Genomic DNA, 25608 nt, shown 5'->3' with positions numbered 1-25608 from the left:
TCGGACGAGAGACTTCTGTAAAGTTGAAAAGCTTGATGTGGGTTATGCTGGTGCTGGCAGGGCTGTGCATAAACAGACCCTGTCTGGGGGGATCATTTCGGAATGCTACGATCTGACTGGGAAGGATGTGGCTGTTAGGGAGAATTCTCATAAATGTGCTAATTCCCTTCACCTTTGTGTTCATAGACTGTGGAGCCTCACCTACTCCATAGGCATCATCTTTTCATGTGTGTCCCACAGCACCCTCAGTGCAGTGACACAGGGACGCCTTTTAGGCTGTCCCAAGGATTAAATACATTCTGTAGGATAAACTACTGTTTCCCAGAGAATGTAAAGTTAAATTGACTTTACTAGTCTTTTTAAATTCCTAGACCCAGCATACACTATCTTCTTATAGAGTGCTGCAGGCGTCACGTAGTATCCCCGGTGTCTAGAAACTCATGTAGCGATCAAATGCTACCCTTTCCTATTGAAATGGCTGGTGGCAGTGGTTTTACAACAAACTACCATGATGTTTCCCGAAAGTGAAAACTGGTAGCTAAAAATCAAGGGAGCTATGATTTTCAAGATGGCGTCTGAGCCCTCTTTGTTTAAACGGGTCCTGGTCTCCTTTTTTCGCCATTTCTTTTTGGAAAGGTCCTTCTAGTGTTTGTCTTTGTGCGCCAAACTAGGTTTGGTCCCTTTTTGTTTCTATGCCTTTGGTGGGCTTCAGGACTGAAGACCACCTCTGGTACCTGGGTGTCTGCGGTGGGCAGGAAGTGAGGGCGGTGCCCGAAACTCCCCGTGCTTAGTCTCCTAGGAGACCCAAATGCACTTTGGCATGATTGGCTGGCTGGCTGGCTGGCTGGCTGACTGTCCGGCAAAGACAGCCACCCTGCTGGGTGAGTGGCAGCTAGGCTGGAATGAATGGGAGAAAACTGTTTAAAAGGCAAGTCTCTTGGACTGAAAGGGAGAGTCGACTACTTGAACGAAAGAACCAAAGACGAGCTGGAAGAGGACGGCTGCTGCAACTACTGATCTGTTGGTTTGCCTAGTGGAGCCCTGCTGCAGGTCCGAATCGCCAAGCTCACCTCGACAGAGAAGCCCTTAAAGGAAGGCTTCTTCCTTTGAGTTGGTAGGACCAATCAACTCATAAGCCACCTGGATACCATTCTCAGAGCTGGTTAGGATTAACAAGGGAGAAGGACACCAGCTTGTGTGCTTGAAGAACAGCAACCGAAATTGAAGATTTGCCAGCTTTGTGATCCGTCCCCGTGCAGTGCAGGAGTCCCCCAACATCCTCCCTCTTGTCCCCACGACTGAGGCTCAGGAACTGTGAGATCTACAGGAACTGCCAGGAACAGAAGTCTTCAGCTGCATCTTTTTCTTCAAAATAAGGTACCAAGAGAACTTACCTTTCACCGTGAAAGTTTTGGAACTTTGGCAACTTGCAGGCCTAGTCAGCTTGTGACACATCATACGAACTTTTCTACCGTGAACTACTTCTAAGAACCGTGGCGAAGACTTTTCTGTTTTAAAGACAAGAACCGTTTTTACTATACAAGACACTAGCCCATTGATTTTGGCCTACCTATTGCATTGAATCAACTCTCTGGTGAACTCAAACTAATTGCACTGTTTTAAAGTAACTGTAATATTTGTTTTGTTAACTTATGCTATTTTGCTCCGACTTTAAGGGGGCTCAACTGCTTAGCAATCAGTATTGTAGTATACTTTTTGTGTGATATTGGTTGCCTCATTTAGTGAATGGTTTATAAATGATTGTGTAATAAATTAAGAAGTGTTTTACCAAGAAACTTTGAGTATAAGTGTCTATCTGAATACTTGTGATTGTAACACCTTACAAGCTCACATTCACTCTTGAGATAAGCCTGGATGCTCAGCTCGCTACCAAAAACTGTGTGGTACAAACTTGTACCAAAGGTTGGTTTTGCTTACACCTGTAGTCCTAGTTGTGTGTAGTGGTCCCAGAGGGTACTGCATGCAAACTTTGCCTAACGGGGGCCAAGGGTGTCATGGGCTCATTCAAGCAGCAGCCTGGCTGCCATCTCTGGAACATTATGGAGAGAGAAGTCATTTGTTCGATAGCCTTAGACACATAGGCCCTCATTACAAGTTAGGCGGTGGACCATGGTGCAATTAGCACCATGGTCCATGCCGGATTCCGCCATGGTGGATGGCGGAATTACCGCCGCATTCCAAGGTGAGTGGGGCGGTTATTCACCATTCGCCCTTCCCCATTCCCATTTTTGCCCCATAGGGCATAATGGGGATGGGGAAGGCGCTAATTACGGCACCGTAAATTACAGTGCCGTAATTAGCACCAAAGTCGCTTAGCGCCTTGGACTTTAACGCCTGCAAAAAGCAGGCGTTAAAGTGTGAATCAGGGGTTAAGGGTTAACGGCGCCGTTAAACCCTTAACGCCTGACTTGTAATGAGGGCCATAGAAATAGTTGGGAGATGGGTGAAGTAGAGCACAGACTCGGAGAATTCACTCGTAAGTGACCTACATTTGCAATGAGAGGCAGACTATCGGTGGCACACAGAGGAGTAAGGACAGAGACCAAAGCTGATCCTACCAGTCGTTTTCCATTTTTAGCCGGGGATGTGTGAAGTTGGCTATAGAAATCCAAAATGAGCGATATAAACGGAAAGTTTGTACCATGCACATCATCGGAGAAAAAGTGAGTGCGTTACACCCTCCCCGCTAAATACATAGCACTGAAAAGGAAATGCCTAAAATCAATAGCTCCACCAGGTTTCCAACCTTAGCCGGGTGCAATGGCTGTCTATCGTGAAGCTGGCAGTGTATTGCTGTAAAGGAAAGAGACATCCGGACACCAGGCTTCCAACCTTAGCCGGGTGCAATGGCTGTCTATCGTACAGCTGGCAGTGTATTGATGCTAAGCAAAGAGACATCCGGACACCAGGCTTCCAACCTTAGCCGGGTGCAATGGCTGTCTATCGTGAAGCTGGCAGTGTATTGCTGTAAAGGAAAGAGACATCCGGACACCAGGCTTCCAACCTTAGCCGGGTGCAATGGCTGTCTATCGTACAGCTGGCAGTGTATTGATGCTAAGCAAAGAGACATCCGGACACCAGGCTTCCAACCTTAGCCGGGTGCAATGGCTGTCTATCGTGAAGCTGGCAGTGTATTGCTGTAAAGGAAAGAGACATCCGGACACAAGCCTTCCAACCTTAGCCTGGTGCAATGGAGGTCTCTAGTGAAGCGGGCAGGATAAAGACATCCGGACATTGGCAACATATGCCCATTGGCGATGTATCATTTGAGAGAAGCCACACAATGTGCCACACTGCGGGCGCGCAGCTTGTGATGGTGTCCTTTGCATCGCAGTGCATCACCTTATTGTGGCATACAGTATGTTGAATGCAGCCCATCACTTTGCATCTGAGGTTTCTAATGAGAGAGACAATTCCCATGTGAATTGATTAATAATCTTGTTGATCATTTATAGCTCAATTTTATAGATCTTTGCCATATCATTATTGGGCTCGCCTTTACCTGGAACGCTCTGCAGTTTACAGGCTGCCTTTGCTGGTTGGATTCTGTGGTGTAGACCATATTCAGAATGGTTTAGTGGGAATACAGTGATTTTAACGAATTCCCAATAATAAATCACTTTTATAATGAACCCTAAATATATATAATACTGAATTAAAATGGATGGGGAGGTGTTTTATGTGGGGTATTAAATCTGGGGAAATGGGGGCAGGGTTGTGGAGACCCCCAAGATTGAAAAACAAAAAGAAATCAATATGTTTTAATTATTCTTTGATTCGTTAACATCACATGGAACTGTTTAGAGTCCTCCCGAGTGCCTCCATGTAGATGAAAGTCTACAAGGATTTGCTCTTTTCTGTACCCAGCTTGGTGGGGTTTCCTTGGCCAAATGGGTGAACATGAGGAATTCATCCATTTCTCTGGATCCCTTTTTCACTAGGAACACTCCCTACTGTGTGAATGGATCATACCAATTGTGGGCCACATGCCAGTTGAATTAGCCCATGACTCGTCTTACTTTTTGTGTATGTTTCTACATTGTGGGAGGCCTGCGGAGTCAGCGCTGGGGTTATAGTTACGTTGTATTGTTGATCCTGACCTCATTATGCTCTAGAATGGCAGAATTCAAAGATGCTAACGCAGAACCTGTCGTCTCATTTCTAGTGATCTGGACCTTGCTAATAATGCATCCAACTTCAACAGTTGCCCAAGAACAACTGCTTGCTGCCGTGGGGTCCTCTGTGCTCTTATCTGCACCAGCGTATGAGGATGGTGGGATTGTGCAGTGGTCCTTTCACAATGGTGGTGAGACCCAGGCCATAGTGGACTACTTTACACACACCAATGATCTTAATGTCAGGCCACACTACTCGGGGAGGGTCGACTTCTTCCCTGCAAATGGATCCCTGCTCCTGAAGAACGTGCGGACGGAAGACAGTGGACTGTACAAAGTCCTCATCAACTTGGAAGAGAGGCAAGCCAAACGGATTGCTTTGACTGTCATTGGTAAGTGAAAGGTCAACGGAATGTCTGATGCACCAGTGTAAGCGTGGAGTGTCGGATGCACCAGTGTAAGCGTGGCGGATGCACCAGTGTAAGCGCGGCGTGTCGGATGCACCAGTGTAAGCGTGGCGTGTCGGATGCACCAGTGTAAGCGCGGCGTGTTGGTGTATGAGGGAAAGCATGCCACGTGCACCCGATTCTGAAATCTGGCTTAACATAGCATAAAAATAATAGCAGACCTATGGATCGGAGCATTGGTTCTTAATAACTGGAGAGTAGATGCTAAGCATCTGGGGTTCTCTTATAGTGAATAAAAGGTGTGCACCAGTGCCAGTCACACATGTATCATTAGCCTGGGGTTTGTAACGCTGTGGCAATTCATTTTTTGTTCAACTCATTTTTCATGTTGTGCATCACAGCTTTTTGGAATTGTAAATAAATAGCAACCCAAAAATCGAACAATATAGTAATCCAAAAGGCCAAATGATCACTGCACTGCTTTGCAAGGGAAAAGAATGTGTATTACGTGCAAAAGGTCTCAGATGGTCCCGTAGAGCTGAGCTGACACAGAGCTCGAAGCATCCCACAGCGTTACAGTAGGAAACGACAAAATGTGGTTATATAGGTTACAATGTTATCCCACCAGCCTCATTGGCTACCGCCTATAGAACATGATGATGCCCCCTATAGTCCCTGGACCGATTGGCCACACCGCATTTAAACCCCTTCCGCTAACACGTGGTCCCCTACATCGTCACTATTTAATCCAGGCCTGGGATTGGTTGTTTTGACACATTCATGAATCGAGACTGTCACGTGATGTGCACCCTCTGTTCCACATGCGACCGGAGTAACTGATGAGACCAACTTTGGTATAATGAGAAGGTCTTATCAAAGCAGACGCAGTGGCGCACACAAGCTGCCTCCCTGTACTTCATTTACTGACATCCTCTGTGCTCCTCCTAGTCTAAATCACAAGACGTTCCAGGCACTGCTCGCCATCCCCTTATCTCCTTCAAACCAATTTAGTTTAAGCAGCTTTAATTTGTTTACCATACAATCGATTTGCAAAGGGGTTAATTGGATAAATGACCATTCCATGTCCTTTCATTTGGCGGAAACTCAAAAGGTAAAAGAAACGGTTCTATGTTCTATGTCATTTCGACAGAATTGTTTTCGATGTGTTTTTTAACTAATATTTTTTTTTAAAACTCTGAATTCTTTTGTTTTACGCCCTGCCCACCCCCACCAACCCCTATTATGTATCTATTCCCGCCCCCACCCCTTATTTTAACCCCTCCATATTAAGACCCAATTTTCTTAATTTAGCCATAGGCATTACAAAGACTAATACTCTGTTATTTAATCTATATATACGTATAATAATAATTTCTTCATTGTGGTATAATACAAAATTTTAACTTTACACAAACATAAGCGGAATCATAAAGACACGTAAAAACATAGAACATAAAAGACATATCAAGAACATATTTCGTATCATAAGACATTGCGATATGTAGCCTATATAACAAATCTAAATGACCTTAAAATAATCTCATAGATAATAAGCAAAATATAAGTCCCTTAGTTACAGACCTCACATTTTCATCAAAAAACCAGATCAATCCTTAGACCCTTGAAGCAGGAAGAAAAGACTTAACGTGTGTCCAGAGCCTACATAAGGCAAGCTGGAATGCCACTGAAGCAGAGTTTAAGCAGAAGTCCCAAAAGGAGGCACCAGTTATAGCCTCGTATCTATAGACCGATTTCCCAAAGATGGCCATGTAGAGTGCTCCCAGTTTAGGGCGTAAAGTCAGGACATGTCTTGTTGAATCCAGGACGCCAGGGCACTCACGGATCCTATCCTTCTCCAGGACGGGCTCTGGCATGGATTCACATGCTCATGAATATTCCCCGTCGTCAGGCCGGGAATCCTCGGTAAAGAAAAAATCAGTTTCAGTTTCGTTTCTGATCTGTCTTTCTACTAGTAACCAATCACTGGTCTCTGGGTCATACTGCCCCCAGCCAATGACTGGCCTCTACCTAAACCCCTCCTCCGGCAGCCATTTTCAGATTTTTACCACACGTCCAAGAGTTGGGAGTCCTTGTGCTATAGCTCTCGAGCTTTTACAGCGTTTTGCGAATTTTCAAAGGGATTTCATCTCATTTTTCAGTCAATCGAGCCTCAAGCTCCACCGTTTCTACTCCTGATCAACGGGGACCCGTTTCGGATTCTTCTACGCCCCTCAAGGGTGGAATTTTCATTGAGTTTTACTTCTCAGAGGTTTCCGGATGATCTTTGAGGCCTACCCCTCTTGGGCATGGCCCAGGAAAAAGTAAACCAGACGCCCGGACCTAAGCCCTTCAGGAGCTGCCCTGGATGCAGACTGCAGAATGTCTTCAAGGAGGATGAACATTCTCAAGGTCTCTACTGCCTTCATGAAGACAAAACGCACGTGGAGAAGGACTGTGCGTTTTGCAAGAACATGTCCGAGCGGATGATGAGATATCGTCGTGTCCGCCGCACCAACTGGCTGGAGGGGAAGAGCCCAGCAGCAGGTGAGAAAAAAGTCAGAGCGGCCTTCTAAGTCCTTTGAGGGTGCTCCGGTGACGGGGGCCCAACAAAAGGCTAAGCACCGCAAATCTGCGGGCACCGGGAGCACCGAATGGTCGGGCGACTTGGCTGCCAGGCAGGGCGCAATTTCACTGACGTCATCAACCGCGAGCTAACGCTCTGGCTCGGGGAAGAGGAAAGCGGAGAACCCGGGTAAGCTATGGGAGAAGTCCCGGTTGATCCCGAGGGGGAGTGGGTGGTGACCCTCCCCCCAAGATGAAGGCCTCAAGCGCATCCAAGGTCGTGAAGGCCTTGATTCACCCAGCTAAGGCCTCTATCGAGGGAGTTGTGGCGACCCTGGCAAAGCCTGTGGAAGCTACCCAGTGGAGGCGAACTCGAGGCCCAGAATTTCCCTGCCACTGCGGAGGGAATCCTCTTTTCAGCCCATCGATAAGACCCCCGTGAAAACCCCAGCGGCAAAAGAGGGGGGTCCCGGTGGCCATCAAGGACACAGATACAGCTTCTGAAGAGGAACTGGCTGGAGTCATGAAAGTCCTGAGCAAGAAGTTCAAGGAGGTCCGGTCTCACGGGAAGGATCCTGAAGAGGCAGACGAGGAAAGCAGTGGCGACGAGGAACTCATGGAGGCAGAGGATTCCACTCCCCAGCCGTCGTGCCCGTTTCAGCCGGTCCCTGGACCACAAGACAACTCGGGGCCAATCTTGATGGCGATCCCGGCCTTGTGTACAGAGATAAGGACAAGTTTGCCCTTATCACCAACGGATGACCCAGCGGAGCCTGGACCGTCGGAAAGCCCTCCAAACAAGCAGAGGAGAATTCATCCACCCCCTCCTTTCCAGCCTTCTCGGCCTGCACAGCCTTCTTCCGTCTCCTGAGCCGAGGGATGATATGGGAACAGAGACAGCCACAACGGGGACGGATGACGACGACAGTGGTGACGACGGGATGGACCTTCCATCACCACCTCCCCGCCCCAACAAAATTGGCTCCTTCCACGCCATGATCGCCAGGGCATCCGAGCTCTTCCAGCTCTGCCCCGTGGAGAAGAAGGAAGGTTTCCTCTATCAATGACGGGAGGCCAAAAATGAAGACAGTCCTCTCGGTCCCGTTACTTAACAACATCTGGGACGAGGGGCTGTTGCTCCTGAAGAACCCATCCACGGCCCCTGCCAAGAGAGACAGGTGCCGGGTTCTGGATTCTGCCCCCATGTGTTTTAGGGCAACAGCCTACCCCGGATTCGGTTGTCTCCGCGGCAGCCAAGAAGAAAGCGGCCCGGGCGGCGGTGTCAACTTCGACATCTCCGCCGGACGGCAAAGGGAAAAAACTGAACGCCATGGGATGACTCGTCATCTCGTCGGCGGTGACTACCATTAAAGCGGCCAATGCCCTCGCGATTGTGGCCCGTTAAGACAGGGAGCTATTGTTTAAGATCGCTCCCCTACTGGATTTCCTACCGGACGACAAGGCAAGAGGGCGGAGGCCCTAGACCTCCTACAGGAGGGAGAGGTGGCGTCAGATCACGTCTTAACGGTGGCCACGGACATCCCCGAAACTGGCTTCCGTCAGATGGGCAACAGCATTTGCCTTCGCCGGCGCGGTTGGCTCAAGGCAACCGATTTCCGTCAGGATGTGCAGACCAGGGTCCTGGACATGCCCTTCGACAAACAACCTGTTTGGCAAGGCCGTGGACGAGTCGCTGCAAGCCATCAAGGCCGACGCGGAGACGGCTTGTTCTTCAGCAACGACGGCCGCCCTTTTGGGGTTCTGGAGGCAAGCAAGGGGCATCCAAGGGATTTGGCGGCAGCTCCTCGACAAACCACCTGGTGGCTCGTCGCAGGAGGCCTACAGGGGATGCGGCAAGCAAGCATGAGCTTGTTGTCACCAAGGAGGCCAGGGCGGCAAGGCCGCCGCCAAGCAGGATTGAACTGGCCACGGCGTCAGGCCCCCACCTGAGCACCCCAGTGGGAGGCCGGCTGGCGAACCTCGTCAGTGTGTGGGAGTCCATCTCCACCGACTGGGTGCTGGATGCTCTGGCCCGTGGGCACACTTTCTAAGAAAGTGTCCCTGTATACCACTTGTGGCCAGAAAGGAAAATCACGTCCCACAGCTACTACTGGAGGTACGAGTGATGTTAAAGAAGGGGCCATCAAATTCATCCCCAAGGGGCTCCAGGGCTCCAGATTATACTTGCGGTACTTCCTCGTAAGGAAAAAGACCGGCGGTTGGCGAACCATCCTGGACCTTCATCGTCTAAACAAGTACATCGGGTCCCAAAAGTTCCGGATGGTTATCTTACAGCACGTGCGGGGACAACTGGAGGAAGGTGACTTCCTATCGTCGTTGGACGTGGAGGACGCCTACTTTCACATCCCCATCTTGAAAAAACATGGAATGTTTCTGCGATTTGTAGTCCAAGGACGGCACTACCAGTTCAAGGCCCTTCCCTTCGGACTGAAGTCGGCACCCAGGGTGTTCACCCAGTGCCTAGCACCAGTGGCGGCGTGGCTGCGCCTACAGGGGATCCACGTCTACCCATACCTGGACAACTGACTCATCTGGGCAGAGTCAAGGGAACTCGCCGTCGAACACACAAGGAAGACCGTCCAACTGCTCTCAAATCTAGGATTTTCGATCAACTTCACAAAATCCCACCTGGTACCGTCACAAGTAGCCCTGTTCCTGGGAGCCAAGCTTGACACAGGGGCACGACTAGCATCTCCGTCGGAGGAGAGGACGAGGGGCATCTTAGGCAAGGTGCAACAGCTGTGGACTATGGGCGTGGCCAAGGTGAGGTCTGTCAAGTCCCTGCTCGGCTTGATGTCCTCATGCCTTTACCTTGTGCGCCTTTGCAGACTATGGATGCGACCACTGCAAGAGTTTATCGACGCCCGTTGGATGCAAGCGATGGGCAACTTCGAAGACAGGATCTTGCTCAACGAGACCTTTCGACAAGCGATCCGGTGGTGGGACACCCATGCGCATCTGACGGCGGGTGTGAACTTCCAGACTCCGGCCCATCAGGAGACGGTGACGACGGACGCCTCCATGGCGGGATGGGGGGCTCATTCCGGAGATCTCCATGCAAGAGGCCTTTGGCTGCTGGATGAGAAGTCACTACACATCAACGTCCTGGAGCTCTGAGCCGTGTTCTGGGCCCTCGGGTTATTCCTTCCGTCCCTCAAGGGCAAGGTGGTGAGGATCTTCACCAACACCACCACCACATCCGGAAGCAGGGAGGCACCAGATCCCCAGCCCTATCCAAGGAGGCCCAGGATCTGTGGCATTGGGCTGTACCCCAAGGGGTGTTTCTGGTACCCTTCCACCTGGCAGGAATAAAAAACACCATCGCCGACGCACTCCGCAGGGAGCTGTGCTCGTGCTACGAGTGGGAATTGCGGCAGGATCAAGTGGACCTCCTGTTCTGACGATGGGGCAATCCCCAGATCGACCTGTTCGCGACGGCGGCGAACACCAAGTGCCAGAGGTTTGCCAGCAGGTTCCCCCAGCCGGGAAGTATGGGCGATGCCTTCTAGTTCCCTGGGACGGCCTTTTTCTGTATGTGTTCCCTCCGTTGCCTTTGCTGCTGCGACTCATCAACCAACTCAAACGGTCCCGGTGCAGGATGATCCTCGTCACACCAGCGTGGCTGGAGCAGATCTGGTTCCCGGACCTTCTGGACATGTCAGCGCCCCCCCAGTCAAACTGCCGACGGACGCGGATCTCCTCATCAGAGAAGGAGGCGCCATCCTCCACCACAATCTGGCGTTGCTGAACTTGCAGGCCTGGCTCCTGCAGCGCTAGAGTTTGGAGGGTACGATATGCCGGTGGACTGCAAGGAGGTGCTTGCAAAGGCCAGGGCGCCCTCGACTTTATGGACACAAATGGAAGAGGTTCTCTGTCTGGTGCCGCACACAGAAGATTAACCCTCTGTGGATTATGGCCCCTCAGGTGCTGCCGTACCTACTTTCACTGGCCAAGGCGGGGCTGACGCACGCCTCCATCAAGATCCATCTAGCAGTGATTTCCCGCTACTCCAGGACCCCTGGGCGATCATCTCTCTGGTTCCCGCCGGTGAAGGCTCTGGCCCCAGCGCGGGAGCTCAACATGGTGCTGTCCAGGCTCATGGGGCTGCCATTCGAGCCTCTGCATTCGGCACCGTTGAAGTTCTAGTCGTGGAAAACAGGCCATCGCCTCCACACGACGAGTGGGAGGGATCCAGGCCCTCTCCTGTAAACCTCAATACTTGACTTTTCACGATACGAGGGTGGTGCTGAGGACGCACCCCTCCTTCATGCCCAAGGTGTCGTCGTACTTCCATCTCAACGAGCCCTTGGTGTTACCTGTTTTCTTCTCGTCACCTTCGTCGCTGGCTGAGAGGACTTTGCACTTTCTAGATGTAGATAGAGCGCTGAAGTTCTACGTGGACTGCACAAAGAGTTTTCGGATGACATCACAACTGTTTGTGAACTTTGGACCTGTGAACCAAGGCAAGGCCCTCTCAAAGGCTTCCGTTTCCAGATGGCTCTCCGGCTGCATCATGCACTGTCACCGGTTGGCAAACCAACCGTTGCCCGGCCGTCCGAGATCCTATTCAAACCAGAGCGATTGCTGCTACCACGGCGTTCTTGTCTGGTGTGCACCTGCTCGACATCTGCAGGGCTGCTACGTGGAGGTCGACGCACCCCTTCACGAGATTCTACTGCATCGACCGGGATTCCAGGGAGGAGTCCAGAGTCGGCCAAGCAGTGCTGCGCAACCTGTTCGCTTAAGGTGAGCCTGGTGAGGAGGTAAGAGATGCTTAAGAGCATGTGTGTACTGCTATGTATTCTTATATTCATGAGCATGTGAATCCATGCCAGACCCCCATGCTGGAGAAGGAACAAGTTACTTACCTGTAACTGTTGTTCTCCAGCATGGGTCTGGCATGGATTCACATGCCAACTCTTCCCTCCTACCCCTCTGCGGCTCTTCTCTTGGTCCTGCTGCCACTTTACGTGCTACCAAATCTGAAGATGGCTGCCGGAGGAGGGGCTTAGGTAGGAGGCAGTCATTGGCTGGGGGGCAGTATGACCCAGAGACCAGTGATTGGTTACTAGTAGAAAGATAGTTCAGAAACAAAACTGAAACTGATTTTTTCTTTACCGAGGATTCCCAGCCTGACGAAGGGGAATATTCATGAGCATGTGAATCCATACTGGAGACCAACAGTTACAGGTAAGTAACTTGTTCCTCCAGTGCCACCCCCTGTCGAGGCCCAATTACAGCTAATACCGAGAGCTGATTCATCCGCAGCCTTAAAATAACTGCCTCACTTCCGGGTCCAGGCATAGCAGCAGGTAAGGTTGTGGCTAACAATACCTTTGCATCACATGGGATACGGTCTCATATCCCTTCAAACTGTGCAGATGGTTGTAATTCGACCTCCGTCCCATCTGTTCAGTTTGTGCGCAAAAGATTTTTTCAGGTGTATAAAGGGGATACGTTTCTTTTTAGCAAAGGGCCAGTCAATTTCAAGGAAAAATAATTTAAAGTTGTCCCCAGGAGTGCTTCTCGGTATCTAAATTAGCACCCACCTGAGCCAGCAGTTTATGCAGGGCAATGCCTCTCAAGGAGATGAGGCAGAGTTCTAATCGTATATACTGCATAGGACAAGACGGTCCAATCCCCAATACGGTGTGCCAGTAATGGCCATCTAAGATGTTTAATCATTTTAGGTTCTGCATGGCCAAGGCCTCCAGGCCATACAGGATAGAGGGGATACCCAAGATGCTTAGGCCTGCCATACTCTTAGAAAATTTGCTAGCCTGGAGTGTAAGCAATTTTGCTCGCCTTTTTTCGATGGGTGATTATCGTCTCATAATTAGTGCATCAAAGTCCAAACCCAAATAGGGATAGGTTCCTGTGATTGCAATCGAGCCCAGAGCAGTATCCATGCCCGAACAGCTTGGTCCTTTTCTAACTATGGCAATAATTTTGTTTTGTCCAAATTTATTGTTAATCCTAATTGAACTGCGTATACTGCCAATTAATTTAGCATGCTCTTGATGCCAGACGTGCTTCGATCGAATAGGATTAAATCGTCAGCATAAAGCATGCCACAAGTAGCCAAGTCACCGAGCTTTGGGTGACATTTGGCTTTCAGTGCCATGCACGGGAGAAGGTCTGCAATGTACAGGTTGTAGAGCATGGGAGCTGCCACGCATCCCTGCTTTACCCCTCTATTTACACAGATGGAAGCGGACAATCCCCCCTAATTATTTAGCTGGACCTTGGTGGTATTTTCTGTATGGAGTGAAATCAATATCAGTAAAATCCAGTCAGGCAGTGGCTTGTAGCTTGGCCCACAGGATTTCAAGCACCGCTTGGTCGAAGGCACTGCAGAGCTCAACGAATGCTATGTACAGAGTGGCCTCTTTACTACTAATGGTGTTATTTATCAGCAGGTCGAGCAGGAGTGGTGCTTGTCCCAGGTCTGAAGCCTGTCTGTGCATAGCTCAAGGTTTGATAGATTCCAGTTCCTTTAAGACCAAGGACGTGAATATCCTACTGGACGCATTGATGGCAACCGATAATTTGTGTGACTCCCTTATCCCCTTTTTTGTGTACAGGAATCAACACAGACTGTCTCCAGGACGAGGGCACTAAACAGGCTTTACAAACCCGGGAATAGAGACTAAGCAACGCCTGGGACCAATTATTCAAGTCTTTCTTTAATACGGAGTTGGCATTGCCATTAGGGCCAGGTGCATTAGAAGATTTTAAGTTTAAGAATGGACTGAAACAATTTTATAGCTTTGGGCGAGAGGCCAATTCTCAGCCTGCTCAAGTATGCTAGAAGTGGACACAGTTTCCGTATACCATTTTTCAGAAATAAATTGGGCCCAGGTCTCCCCAGCAATGGGATTGAGAATTCTCAGATTCTGTCCCCCCTCCGACCCCGAGCTGATGCCAAAAAGTGCCATATTTTATGGCTATCTCTGCTCCTCAGTTTCCACAAACTTCTGCCATTGGCTTATCTGGAGAGACTTCTGATAATAGCGTAGCCAAGAGCGATACTTACACTTTATAACCCTGATCTTTACCATGATCAGGCTAATGTCTACCAGGGCAGCATTAGTCGATCTTAGGGATCTAATGTCTTGCCGCATGGCATGCTTGCAATCTCTGATGTTCATGTCAAAGGAAGTGCCACCACCCGCCCTCCATCTTATCCCAGTGACAGGGCTGCTCTTTGCAATGGTGTGAGTTAGTTGCCGGATCCAATTTTCAATGGCCTGCGGGTTTTTACCCCAAAGAGCCTGTTTAACATTGAGATCCGTAGGGAAGGACAGGGAGTTCATCTTATCGATCTTATACTTGGTCAATCGCACACTATTCCCAGCATGGTTAGGGATGACCTCTCTAACAGCACTTTGTGTGTTACTCCCCACCCACAGCACTCTCCAGTGTCAACTTCAGAATGGCATGGTCGCTATAAGTGTTCAAAGTAATACATAATTGAGATGTCCGACTCGTAATATAATCTAGGACCGAGCACTTAGAACCCACAGCCCATGTCATCCGGCCAGGAATGCCACCACAGTACAACCATTTAACATAGTGCAATTCTAATCTTTACAATAAGCCAACCACGTATTTCCCTTTTTGTTAGGCTTAACTGAGGGGATGCTACTACAATCAAAAACACAGGCATAATTTCCGCCACCCACCGGGTCAATGCACTTTGCATTTAGGTCTCCACATATTAACACGGCAGCAGATTTCTCAGCCGCACACCAAGCCAGCAGTAGAGCATCCTGTTTTTCACGAATGGCCTCAGTATGTAAAGCGCCCTGGGGGGGGGTCATATACATTTACAAGCAGGATTTGTATGTGCGCCCTGTATTGTATCTGTATTACCAATAAATTTCCCCCAGGGATGTCTTGGTGAATTATTAAGGGAGGACGTAACACAGGTTAGCAGCCCACCCGCCGGACGACCCTGGTCACCCTTAGATGCCATAGTTTGAAGAGTGACATATCCATCAAATTGTATAGAAAATGTGGACCATGTTTCTTGGAGCATGAAAACCTCAAGTCAGTCATTCCGATTGAAACCCCCCCCCCCACCCCCCCCCCGTGTTTAACCAATGGCTAAAACCCCTGGTGTTCCAGCTAATAATAGTGGCAGTTCAACCTGAGGCCTTCCTCAAAGCAAACCGTTCCTGCAACCACTCCCACCCTTGTTCATCACTGAGCTTGGTTGGGAGTATGGGTGGGGATGCGGGGAGTGCATGTTGACCGAACACACGTAAATTTAGGGCTTCCATCAATTACCGGCACGTTCTTCATCAGGGAAGAATCCAATTGATAGCCCAGGTATCCTAAGGATGCGCGGTGGAGCCGAATAAGTGTCGCAGTGTCGGGTAAACGACAATGAATTTTAGAAAACTTTAAGCCCTATATATAAGTATAAATGGCCAACCTGTGTTTCGTGTGTTTGGTATGTGTCGTTTTAATGAATGTGTATTTAAGGAAAGACTTCACTTGCACCATACCATGCATGGACATTACGTTTGGAGTCTGCTGTGCTGTATTGTTAGGAAGTTTCCCAGCTCACCTCCCTCTCTAGAGTTAATCTGTCCCCTCGCTCATGCTACCAACGGCAAAAAGGTAGACGTCTACGTTTTCTGTTCATCCTTTGACACGTATGAGCTGAATGATGGTAGAAGCCCCCCATAGTTGAACTTGTTATCTGAGCTAAGTTCTTCTTTTCCCGTCTCTCTTAGAGAGATGGCCATACTCTGGCTCTAACCTTAACCGCTAACTTGAAGAGTAAAGCTATTCCTGGTGCTGTGCTTCTGTGTAAATGCAGACCTTGCCGTAATGCATCGCAGGCTTTCTCAAGAGGGCATCCTCTTTATGACTGCATCTGTAGTTAGTTGCAAGTGAATCTAATAATAGGTTTGTGCTCTCAGGTGTATTTTGCCTGTTTCTATGGGGCAATAGTCCAACATACTAGTGCCACGTGGTTCTTGATTATATTGTTGGCTGATGGAGACTGTTACCTTTAGACCCTGTAGTGGGTGAACGCTTTACCTGGCCTCCCATTGCTGTGCTCCAAGGTCAGAACTAGATGGGGATCTAATCCCGGGATTGGTCCGGTGGTGATATTGGGGTTAGGGTAATGCTATTGAAGGTGCACCTGTAGACTTCTGGGTCGGATTTTGTGCATTGGTCAAGTTTGTGGCCTGTAGTCTTTCTTTGTCTCTAACAACTCTGTAGATGGGGAGTTTGTAATATCCTTTTCTATGACAGTTCCAAAAGACCATCCAAATCCAGTGTGGATTGCTCTACACTAAAGCCCCCCGCCCCCCAGATTCCAAGCAGAGAAAGTGGTATTGAGTGGGAAGGTAGGGCTGAGGGGGGGGGAATACGATCCACGTATCCTGTGTATGGGCATCGCATTCCTGCCTGTGTAGGGCAATGCTGTGTGGTGTTCATATTAACAAGTCAAATTATTTCAATTTCAGGTCCAGTGCCGCCTCCCCAAATCAGATTCAATGTCGACCCGCTTCTTTTATCCGTTGAGCTTGTCTGCGAAGTGTCTGCAGACGAAGTGGACTCCATCGAGTGGAAGAAAGATGGCGCTGCCCTCCCTGATAGCCCGCTGTATCAGATCAAGGACCGCAGCCAGTTGTACATCGGTAACGTGGAGAAGAGCGACTGTGCAACCTTCTCATGCAACGCCAGCAACCAGCTTTACTGGAATGAATCCTCTTCCCCCTTGACTTTTGAAGGTACGGCATATGGTGTGTATAGGTGGCGTGGTCTATCTCCCAGAAGCACCCGGCCAGCCGTGCACTCTGTCTGCTATCCAAGCCAACCACAGGAGCGAGAGAAGTCCTGCTTTGAGGGGGACCATAAAACAGGGGAACTGCTTGCGGCCTTATTGATGGCATGTGTTGTTCCTTCCAAACACCTGGCCATCAAGCTTGCTAGTAGCGTCTTCTCATAGCCTTCTACTCGGGGACACCTCTTACTGTTTTATAAATTGAGATCTCATTTGGTAGATGCCCAGTTGTGGGGTATTACGTATTTGAGGGAATGACAGGAGTCGCGCTCAAGATAGAGATGTGCCCGTGGTTTATGGTCTGTTGGATTTCATGACGCCATCTTCCTTACATGTCCCCAAACTTAATTTCTGTCCAGGTGCACTGTTAAATCTTTCTTCTGCTGTTCTGGTGGTGTGGTGATGAGGTTGCGTCCTCTGGGCACCATGTGTAGTGTCATGCAGCAGCTACTCGTGCGCTCTGAAAGATTCATTTAGAAGGCCTTCAGCGGTGGATGGACCTCCTTCTGTCCCACCTCATAGCTCTGGTGGGGAGAAGCCCTAAAGGAGGGTTCCTACCTCAATTCCGATAGGTTCCCTAAAGCGCAGGTCCTCCTCTCCACATTTAGACAGTGGGGGGGGGGTCATCTTAGTTCTGGGGCAGATCAGGATAAATGGCTGTAAGTGTTTACAGCCGCCAATTTCAGATACCACCAATGCTGGTGGATTTGTAAGGGGGGGATTAGGGGGCAAGTGGGACAGACCTAGCATTTCCGCCTCCATTTTCTGCTTCTTCTTTCAAATGTAGCTGCCTTACCACCAACACATATTTTCATGATGGTGGTAGTGCAAATGGTTTCTATGAAATTTTTGTTAAACATTTTTTATTTGTTGATAGCGCCCAGACCCAGATGTATCACGGCGCTATTACATACTTGGTAGCAGGCGATAAAATAAAATGCAGTCCTGTCATGGTTGGCAAGCGGCAAAGTCTTATACATATCTTTTGAACAGTACAGTTTTCCGTTTTCTTTTTCTAAAGACAAGGTAGGACGGCTCATTTTGGATGCAGGGAGGAGGGGCATTCTAGAGCGCGGGGGCTATGACCGTGAATCTGCCTGGAATTGCCACAAGGTAAAAGCAAGAGGGTTTCTTAGGACTCCATTGTGAACACATCCCACAGTCACTAATTGCACGAGGTATTTACACTTTTCTACTCAATACAGTGGGGACATCCAGAGCAACAGCAGACGTCACCTATGGCTACGTGGTGGAAATGGCATACATGCAAGAAAGGGAAGTGCAAACAGAGATTAACAATGAAAGGTCACCCGATCTCCTTCATGAGATACACATACATGTTCTTTGGTGGTAGGCGAGAGTTAGACCATCCTCATATATTTTCAGTAAATATATCATATGATCGGGTATTTATAACGTGCTTAATACCCAGAGGCTTCTAAGCGCGGACCCGGGGATCGAACCTGTGTTGCTCCGTGTTGTCTTACTTTCAAGGCAAGCATGTTGCCCCTAAGCTATCCTCCCATAACAGAGCTTGGTTTCACCACTCAAGTACAAGACTGTGTAGTCCACCTTGTACTATAGCTGGTCCGATAGCACAGCAAGTAGAGCGCTCGCTTAGACATCTGTGCGGAGCCTGCTGACGCAGGTTCGAATCCCGGCGGGGCCAACTCATCCTTCCGAGGTCGATAAATGAGCAGCGCTTAGATACATGAGGGTTGCGCTATATACATGCTAAATTATAATTATAATAGGCCATGATGACCATGGCGTTGGCCCACCATGTAATATGTCGATAATTGCAAGGATGCGTGATATGCTTTTAGATGACCGGCCAAACGTGAGATCCCGTAGAGAATGATCTGCCACAGATTGCTAGATGAGGACCTGCTTGGCCAGCAGGCATCTGAGTGGCCAAATTCTGCCCACAGTGGGTGAAGAAGTACCTACAGTAGAACCCATGCAAAGAGTGGGTAAGGTTGAACACAGTGGACATTTGCCCAATATTTCTGTTTATTTTGAATTTTTAGAGCGCACTACAGCCCTCCAGGCAACAAGGCGCTATAAGTAAACTTAAAGGAGGCTTGCTTGTGGGTTACAATAAGCGGCCCAAGGTGTGAAGCTTAACAACGTTTCTATGGTCGTATCAATGCACACAGTCAGTCATTTAGCTTCAGTGTGCATGAATATGCCACCAATTTTGGGTCTAGAAATATTCTATAAGTTGTCAACGCAGAATCATGCCCCAGACAGTATTTACATCAAAGAATGCACAGGGAAAATGTCTGCTAGCACTTCAAGAAGCCAACACTTGGTACGTTAGTTTTTGGAGCTGTGTGAACCGCGGGAGGTATCCCCTGTTCTATCAGTGCTGTACCATATCTCTTAATTGTAATTGATTATTTCTAACGCACTTAATACCAAGAGGTTTCTAAGCGCGGGACCCGGGATCGCACCTGTGTTGCTCTACGCCGCCTTGCTTCCAAGACGAGCGCATTGCCCCTGAGCTCCCTCTGGGAGCGATCCAGCCCAGCAGGTGGGCTAACTGTCCATGCCTACTTTCTTTGTAGAAACATATGGAGGACTTGAGCAAGCAATCCTGGGAATTCAGTTCAAGTTGATTACCAATCTACCTTACTGTGCACTTGGAGAGCCCTTTCAGATGCCCTACAAGGAATATGCAAATCCTCATTATGTAGCCTAGTCACGTCCTTCCCAACCACTCCGTGGCTCTGCCATCTGTTCACGCATTTATAAGTCTCCCAACACCTGGAACTCCACCAAGAGCTCCACCCCAGGGGTCCCTCACCACGCCACATACCCCAGACTCACCACTTACTTGTCAACTTGAAATCATTTGTATTTCTCACATCACCCATAAAGATCCAGCCTGCACACTGTGAGTTCAGTCTCTGTAGCACCCTCCATTCATCTGAATACTAGGAGGACCTTTCGCAGTAGTTTGGGAGGTGGAGGGGGTGGGACTAAGAAATAGAATGGGTGTACATCTCGATTGGTAGCCAGGCCATAGAATATGTCCTAATTCTCAAGCATTTCGGAATTTCTGTGGCAATGGGAAAACATTGTGCTTCTGTAGGAACCATTATCGCGGGAGTAGGCAGCGCAATTGTATTCAGGGATATGTTGCAGTGGGCAAATCTCGGGGTTAATTACCACAGCAATGGGGGAACACAGAAAGGCTGGCCGCTATGGCACTGTGCTTTGGCGTAGTGGGAGGATGGGAGCAAGTGGGCATGGAACAGAATCATTCACTGTAAATGATGCAAGTGGTAGGAGAGGCGGCCATGGCCCGAGGGAGGCTGGTTACTACAAAATGAGATCTATGCCATGGCTAGTGGGACAGTTAGACAGTTATTTACTACTAAATGAGATCTATGCCATGGCTAGTGGGACACTGTTATTTACTACTAAATGAGATCTATGCCATGGCTAGTGAGACAGTTATTTACTACTAAATGAGATCTATGCCATGGCTAGTGGGACAGTTATTTACTACTAAATGAGATCTATGCCATGGCTAGTGAGACAGTTATTTACTACTAAATGAGATCTATGCCATGGCTAGTGAGACAGTTATTTACTACTAACTGAGATCTATGCCATGCTTAGTGGGACACTGTTATTAACTACTAAATGAGATCTATGCCATGGCTAGTGAGACAGTTATTTACTACTAAATGAGATCTATGCCATGGCTAGTGAGACAGTTATTTACTACTAAATGAGATCTATGCCATGGCTAGTGAGACAGTTATTTACTACTAAATGAGATCTATGCCATGCTTAGTGGGACATGGTTATTTACTACTAAATGAAACTGGAAATTAGAGGTGTGGCAATCACATGTCCCAGGGCAGCCATGTAGACGTTTAAGAACCAGGTGGATAGGTTAGAACCCTGGGGAATGGCACAGGTTAAGAGGGTGATGGTCAAGAGAAAGGCACCTCGATTTACCTGGGATGGGCAACCTGAGAGAAAAGAGGGTAACCAAGCCAGAGCCTGACCTGTGATTCCCAAGGTGTCACGAAGCTGTGAGATCAGGATGTTGTGGTTAGCCATGTCAAAGGCTGAGGAGAGATGAAGGAGAATGAGGACAGAGGGAGTGTTTGTGTCAAGGTTTGAAAGCAGGTCTTCACGGGTGTTCAGAAGAGCAGTTTCCATGCCTCTGTATGCTCTAATGCCAGACGGATGGTCGTGGAAACAACTGATTGATTCCGTGTGGAGATAGCCAGCTTCTCCAGGAGTTTGCCCAGGTAAGGAGTAATAGAGATTGGGTGGTAGTTTGACAGAATGAAAGGGTCAGCAGAGGGTTTCTTGAGAAGAGGGTGCTTAAGGGAGTGCTTCAGAGCAGTTGGGAGAACTCCATTGGAAAATGAGAGGTTGCAAAGGTCAGCCAAGACTGGTGGGAGGGAGTCAAAGTTGTCTTTGATGATTTTGGGGGGCAGGGGACAACTTGCTTGGATGAAACCATCATAGACCGGACTTGTCTGGTGACCCCATCAGGTGTGACTGGAGAGCGAGCGAGAGAGAGGAAGTGGAGGTGGGGGCCAAGGGAGGCACAGGTGCTGGTGTGTTCCGTGGTGTGAAGGGAAGGGAGGAGAGGATGTCTTGGGTTTTTGTGGTGAAGTGTACTGCACGGGCCGAGCAGAGGGCCTGGGTAGAAGTGACAGAGGAGGAGTATGCTGCAGGAATGGCCAGTTCCTTGCAGACTTTGAAAAGTTCATCTGGTGTTTGATGCCGCAGAGATGCAGGCTTGAATAAAAACTTTACTTGGAGCGGATGCAGAGTGACCTTGCCTTTTGAAGGAGGCTGCAGACCAGTTTGTCAGATGGTCCACCAGACGAATTTGATTTCCACTCAGATGCCTGCACTTGCGTTTAAGGGCAGCCATGTCAGAGTCGTACCAAGAGTTGCACTTTTTGGAAGGCTTCAGTCAGACCCTCATGACAGGGGCAAGAATATTAAGAGTGTTGGAGATGGAGATTAAGGGCTGTGAGGGCTGTGTTAGGGTGGGAGTGAGCCGCAGGAAAGGGAGGAGGAGAGTAGGTGGAAGCAAAGGCAGCCACTGTCACTTTGTTCATGGGTCTGGTGATCTTGAAGCCGAGTGGTTGTGCCAGGTGAGTTGCTGCCAGAGGAGAGGAGAGATTCAGGATAGTTGCTAGAAGAGAGTGGTCAGTCCAAGAGAGAGAGGTAGTGAGAGGGATAGAGAGTGGGATGTCGATGGAGATGAGAGCATCCAACATGTGACAGATTACCAGAATGTAACCACACCACCACAGGGCCGAGCATACCCCAGAGTGCTTGTCTTAGTGCCCACATTCTTCCATCCCTACTCCTGGATGGTAGAAGAACACAGTGAATTCACTGCATTACGCAACAATGCAGAGTGCATGGAGTGAATGGGGCATGATGGCTTATCAGGTTATGCATTGAACACTGACGTCTCTTTGGGAAGGCTAGGCGATGGGCTCCTTGGAGAAACTGAGGGATGGTCACCACCACCTGTGGGGTTCTGCTGACCCCAGAGGTGGTATATGGGGCTCACCCGAGAGCCTCCACCTTGCCTCTAGCCTTGTGGGTTGAAACCAACTTTTCAACCAGGATCTTTTCCCATGGACCCCCAAGCATAAGATTTACTTTGCATCTAAGCGCTACAGAGTTACCTAACCTGAAAATGTCTTGCAGAAATCCTCACATTGTGTCCCTTTAGAAAGCACACGGCATCAAATGGGCTAATGTGTACTCAGAGAACCCTGCTAGTGCCGCCACACTGTCAGGTGGGGCTCAGTTCAACAACCACTGAGCAGCCCTCTCTACAACCTCTTCTTAGTTATCATCAAAGGTGTTGGGAGGCAGATGAGTATGTCATCCATCGCTTCTTCCCCTACCCCAGCCCAATACTGCACCGGCGAGAAACTCATTGAGACAACCATACTGCCCTTATCCCAGGCCGTTAGAGGAGGACGTGGAAAAGATGAAGATGGCAAAAGTATTCAGCTAATGAACGTAGCACTAACAGAGGAATGTATTACACACAAAGTAGATATGCACTCTGAGAAACCTGAAGGTGTCTCACCTGTTAGTTCCGGGGATCTGTCATCGAGGTGGCCGGGACACGGCCATCGCTATTGGATCCAATTCTTGGGGGTGTACCAGTGCAGGAGGTTCACCGGCTGGGGGATCTTCGGTGAGTGGAAGTGGGACACCGAAGGGTGAGACACAGTATCCCCTTACTTAAGACATCTTTTCCCTATCCTACCAGTGTTCTATGTCATTTCATCGACACCTGATGTTTTTCTGCTGAATTTTTTCTGGGAAACGTTCAATTGTTTTTACAAATTATTTTTCGGGGTAGATCTCCTCCCAAGCCCCCCCGTCATTTACTTTTTTTTTTTTCTTTTTTTTAATTCCAGCCCCCATCCCTTTATATGCCCATTCCCACCCCCAAACAAAAAAATCTTTTTTCTGGCGGAAAAACTCCTGTCGTAAAAACGGGTATCGATGAAAGGATGACATACCCCTACCAGGTAGGATACTTAGAAACTCAACTCCCCCCCCCCTCCCCTTCCCGACACAAACACTTTCTCATGGACAGTTCGTCTTGAGCGTGAAGAGAGGGTCTCAAAGATGCCCCTCCTCGCCCCCAGGTTCAACTCAAGATGAAAGGCCAGAAATGCTTGCAGCCACCAATCTTTTTTTGGACGAATCTCGATTGCACCAATGATTGACAAGTACACTGAAGGGTATCCTTTCATCCAGCCATGCAGACCAAATACAATGCAAGTGTTTACATGTGTAGGGAAAGAACCGGAGATCGTGGACAGAGAAACCTATACAGACAGCCTCGACTAAGCACCAAGGAGCCATGGTACTGACGTCATTAGGGACACCACAACATAGCAGGGTTAGACATGAAGCACACTTGCAGTCCTGCACTGCATCACACAAGCACACACTTGTATACATGAAGAACATACGTGCACAGTTCTATAGCTAGAGGGCAGATGCATATACATACTGTCATTGCTTTTATTATGTTTTATTAGCCAAATGCAGTAAAGCAGAACCACAGGCTCAAGGTTGCAAGCGACAACATTGTATGAACAAAGAACTTGTGTGCAATTGAACTTTATGAAAACTCAGTTAAGTACCATATAGAGAGCATTTAAATATTGAACAGTGAAATCAAAGTGGTTCTTCAGCGGGTGAAGTTAAATCCTGGGCACATTCGGAAGACTTTGATTGCCTAAGAATTGAAATTGGTCTGAGCCCGGAAGAGGGGGACTAATGGTTAAAAGGGGATCTAAGCCTGGAAGTGGGGCATACGGGGTGAACAATAAAACTCACCCGTGAAGTTATTGTGCCTGATTGTTGCCGGCAAATTAAAGTTTGTCCATACCCGACCTAGGGAGGCTAATTGTTAAAGAAGGATTGGATCCCGGGCGAAGAGAAAACCGCCTGATTTAGGGTTTTTTTTAACGAAATAAACTTTTCTTTGTTATGGTGCATCAGGCCCTCTGAAGCAAGAGACTTTGTACGAAAGAGACTTGAGCACAGAAGGCCCTGATGTTGGTAAAAGGAATTGTGACCTCATCCCGAAGAAGCCCACGAGTGCGCTCTGCTCGAGAGACCCGCCTTGTCCCGCCTTGTCCCGTGCTCAAAATATGGGGGGAAGGGAGGCAACGGCCTAAACATCCTGACTTACTTTGTGAACACTTCTTTCTTTGTGTGAACATTATCCCACACACTTTTTGTTATATAGAGTAAGGTTTGGCAATAGTTATTTTTAGTATAGGCCGGCTTTATTTTGATGACACGACTAGGACAGCCTTTTCTATTATTTGATGGTTGTTGCTTGCTCCAATCTTAGATTTAGGTTTAGATGGGCATTTTTCATACCCCCAATAAAGTTCAATAAACACCCTTGAACTGTGATCACTTGTGTCTCTTACTTTGATACCATGCCTTCCTTACAACTCCACCCGAAGACCACGCACACTAGGTAAACATGCATTTATACATGAAGAATATTAACATAGCATCCATGAAGACTAACATCCAATGTAAAAGGTGAATGCAACATGAATGACACGTGAATATAGCACACAATCACTGAAACAAGAGTGTGTGTTCAGCCATCTTCTCAAAAATTGAAGCTGCACCATGCTTCTAAACGAGAAAAGGCCTCAGGACCTCAGAGAATCCACAGAAAAACAGATCCGCACAGAGCCGACAGTAGCTGCCGAGGTTAACATGAAATGAGGGAGGATAAGGACGACAGGACGAAGATTCGAGATAATATTTCCCAAGGCGTAAACCGTGTGCTCCCAGATTAATTAATGGTTCAGAAGAATACAAAACAGCATTTATTAGCCAGGTGCAGTAGAACAGCAAGCCAAAAGACTCTGGAGAACAACTCCGGGGTGTCCCTGGTAGCAAAATAAAATGTGACATTCTCACTAATATTGGTACAAATAAATAGGTAATTCAATTACATACATGGTCCTATAACACGTGATCAATAGCTGGAGAACACTGGCTATTCATTAGAAGCGAACATAGATATGACATCTGCCATACTCCTTAAACGTACACGCAGACGAGCGGGCCTCCAAGGCCAAATACAAAGAGATTGTGCATTCTCATGACTGAG

General features: G+C 48.5%; 1 protein-coding gene across 2 annotated transcripts in view; it reads left to right on the top strand.

The window, feature by feature from the left end:
- LOC138570265 (uncharacterized) overlaps positions 1–25608 on the top strand; it is a 326232-nt gene that overhangs the window by 62983 nt on the left and 237641 nt on the right. Inside the window, exons 3-4 of one of the 2 annotated variants that reach the window (XM_069649032.1) lie at positions 4187–4528; positions 16615–16881. In XM_069649032.1, coding sequence (XP_069505133.1) covers positions 4187–4528; positions 16615–16881 — 609 coding nt within the window. The remainder of the gene's footprint in view (positions 1–4186; positions 4529–16614; positions 16882–25608) is intronic. The other variant, XM_069649033.1, reaches the window with a different exon arrangement.

This window comes from Ambystoma mexicanum, chromosome 2q (genome assembly GCF_040938575.1).
Source record: "Ambystoma mexicanum isolate Mex_15411 chromosome 2q, UKY_AmexF1_1, whole genome shotgun sequence".
NCBI classification, from domain to species: domain Eukaryota; kingdom Metazoa; phylum Chordata; class Amphibia; order Caudata; family Ambystomatidae; genus Ambystoma; species Ambystoma mexicanum.
This window is presented reverse-complemented; position numbering and strand designations above follow the sequence as displayed.